Genomic DNA, 2,881 nt, shown 5'->3' on the forward strand with positions numbered 1-2,881 from the left:
TCAAATAGATTCTTGGTTATAAGATGCACTCAAAAGTTGTTCATAATTTTCAAGCATCAAGCCAACATCATCCACATTGATGAAATCTGTATAGAAATAGTTGCAAATGAATCAGACAAATTAGCACTTGCCATGAAAATTCAAAATGGAAAGTTAAAACTTATACTTATGAGTGATAACGTGACATATTCAGCATTAGTAGAACTACATGATTTTTTAAAGAATAAATTCATTTCAAAGGAGAGTTGTAAAGAGTTTAAGTCAAGAAGCTAATTCTTTTGTTAACAAAGCATACAATATGAAATCAAACATCACAACATAATTACCTTATAATTGTTCTTTTCGAGTCTTCATATTTTGAAACTTTTGTATAATAGCTTCATTATCAACCGTTAGAAATATATCTTTCTCTACATAGACAATAAGACTATCATTCATCCAATCGTCACTCATTCGATTGCGCAACTTGTCTTTCACAATTCTCATGGCAGAAAACACTCTCTCTACAGACGCAGTCGCAAGCGGTAAAATTAATGCTAATGTCAAAAGCTTAAACACCAATGGATACACCATACTTTTCTTTGACATAACTAACTTCTCTGAAAGATTACCGAGGTCTTTCAATCCTTGAAATGTTTTGTTAGAACACATATCACATATATAAGTTTCAAGTTGATCATCAAGTACGAGAAGATCAAATCTTGAGAAATCTTGTGGATAAAACTCAGCCAGTTGCAACAATTTTTTCTTGTCAAAAGCTATAAAAGAGTTTTGTGGACACAAACAAGCTACACAAAGAAGTAACTCTGTACTTGCCTTTGAGAAACGATCATTTAATTCTTGAAGTTGCATATCAATAACACCATAAAATAAATAAACTCGATAGTGATGTAAATTTGTCACTTCTGGTGGATTACGATGGGACGACCACATGGTGCCGAACGTGTGAACATATCATCCATTTTAAGACAATCAATGTAATGTTGTTGACAAAAATAGTGAACCTTTTCTAAAAATGAATCTCAACCATCTTCTCTCATATTTTAGAGTCGGTGTTTGCATACTTGTACCAAATCCATTGTATTTACAATATCATGATCTTTCTTTTGTAATGTCGTCGACAATTCACTCAAAATCCCTAAGACATGTTTCATCATGTGTAGATTGAATGCAAAATGAAATGAAAGTATTGACTCCAATAAATTAAATGTCTTAGTTTTTTTATCAGGAGAACTGGAATCATCTTCTGAAATCATTTCAAGCACATCACTGACAGCAGAGAACATAGAAATCAAACTGTTCAAAGAATTGTAATGTGACCCCCGTGTATCCCCAGCACGTTGAAGGGTAGTTTCTTGATTAAGCCCTCGACCACTTGAAATTTCACCCCTCTCTAGTGCCTCAACAATAAAATCTGAATGTTTCTCCTTAAGAAGATCATAACGTTTGCAGGATGATCCAACAACATTTACCACATCACCAACAATACGAAAGAAATTAGAAATCGGAAGATTTTTCTTGGCCACAGCTATAAGAGCTAGTTGAAGCTGATGGGCAAAACAATGTACGTAAAATGCACATGAGTTCTCTTTTAAAATGAGTGCTTTTAGACCATTAAATTTACCTTGCATATTACTTGCTCCATCAAAACCTTGCCCTCTCACATTAGATATGCTCAAATTATATTTAGCGAGCATCTTATCAATACAGCTTTAAGTGAGAGTGTTATAGTACTAGTAATATGTTCAATTCCAATAAAACGCTCATTTATATGCCCACTACTATCCACATAGCGTAAAACAACTGACATTTGCTCCTTCATTAACACATCACGAGATTCATCAACTAAAATAGAGAATAATGAATTACCAATATCTTTGATAATAACATTAATTGTTTCAGTTGCACAAGCCCTTACTATATCCTTCTGAATATTCGGTGATGTTAACTTACAATTTTTAGGAGCATTTTTCAATATCACATCATTAATCTCTTTATTATGAGCACCTAAAAACTCCAGTTGAATAAGAAAGTTATCCGAATTAAGAGAACGTTCAGTCTCATCATGACCCCGAAATGAATTCCCTTGTCGTAACAGAACTCTAATACAATCAATCGAAGCAGTGAGACGGATACGATAATCACTTCGCATTTGCTTTGACTGTTTGTGCAAAATTGATTGGATGTGCTCATCTTGATTCATCAAAGCTTCACAATTCATTCGAGCTTTATGATGTTCACTATCATGTTGGCCAACATGAATATTTAATCTATCTTTATCCTTCCAATTTGTGAATCCTTCGCTAACAAAAGTCTCTCCTCCTGCTTGTTTTCCCTTAGTTGTCTTGAAAATATAACAATATAAACAATACACCGCATCTTTTTCTATACTGTATTCCAACCAATCGCCAAATTCCTTAAACCATGAAGGATTGGACCGTCTAAATTGGCTTATTCCAAATTTTCGTTTTGGGAATTCATAACCTGAAGGTTAACATGGGCCTTTTTGTAAATATATCCTTCGAACTTGATCCCTAATGTTAGCATTATAAGAACAAATTGGAATCCTTAGTCCAGGATCTGCTGGTAGTTGTGAAAAATCAAATTCTCCAATTGTAACATTTTCAGTATTTTGTTCTTCTAGTTCTAGAGCTTTTCTTTTAAAAAATCTATGCATTGTAGATATAGTGATTTTCTAATATAAATAAATAAAAAATGAATTAACAATCCAAACTTAAACAAAATTCTAAAATTCTAAAATTATATATTTAATTAACATAGCATATATTTAATATTTATCCATACTTTTTTACCCGTGCACAGCCTTGTATATGAATAATTATTGCAAAAGAAAAAAAAATTCTCTCATAGTTAACTATCA

The 2,881-nt window shown here is 32.5% G+C and overlaps 1 protein-coding gene across 1 annotated transcript; it reads right to left on the reverse strand.

The window, feature by feature from the left end:
- LOC122023004 lies at positions 1-2,221 on the reverse strand. Its single transcript, XM_042581106.1, has 3 exons — positions 1,709-2,221; positions 1,235-1,547; positions 1-86 (listed from the first exon to the last, which is right to left on the reverse strand). Exons 1-3 carry the CDS (start codon positions 2,219-2,221, stop codon positions 1-3), a joined length of 912 nt encoding a protein of 303 aa, XP_042437040.1.
- Positions 2,222-2,881: the final 660 nt, after the last annotated feature.

This window comes from Zingiber officinale, chromosome 9B, assembly GCF_018446385.1.
Source record: "Zingiber officinale cultivar Zhangliang chromosome 9B, Zo_v1.1, whole genome shotgun sequence".
Taxonomy (NCBI): Eukaryota; Viridiplantae; Streptophyta; class Magnoliopsida; order Zingiberales; family Zingiberaceae; genus Zingiber; species Zingiber officinale.

Excerpts from the sequence above, each read along its gene's own strand:
- LOC122023004 (XM_042581106.1), bottom strand. The coding sequence starts at position 2,221 with ATGAATTGTGAAGCTTTGATGAATCAAGATGAGCACATCCAATCAATT. Across the intron at positions 1,548-1,708 it reads TAACACTCTCACTTAAAGCT|CTTCAACTAGCTCTTATAGC; the intron begins GTATTGATAAGA and ends TTTGCCCATCAG. Across the intron at positions 87-1,234 it reads GATTTCAGAAGATGATTCCA|ATTTCATCAATGTGGATGAT; the intron begins GTTCTCCTGATA and ends ATTTCTATACAG.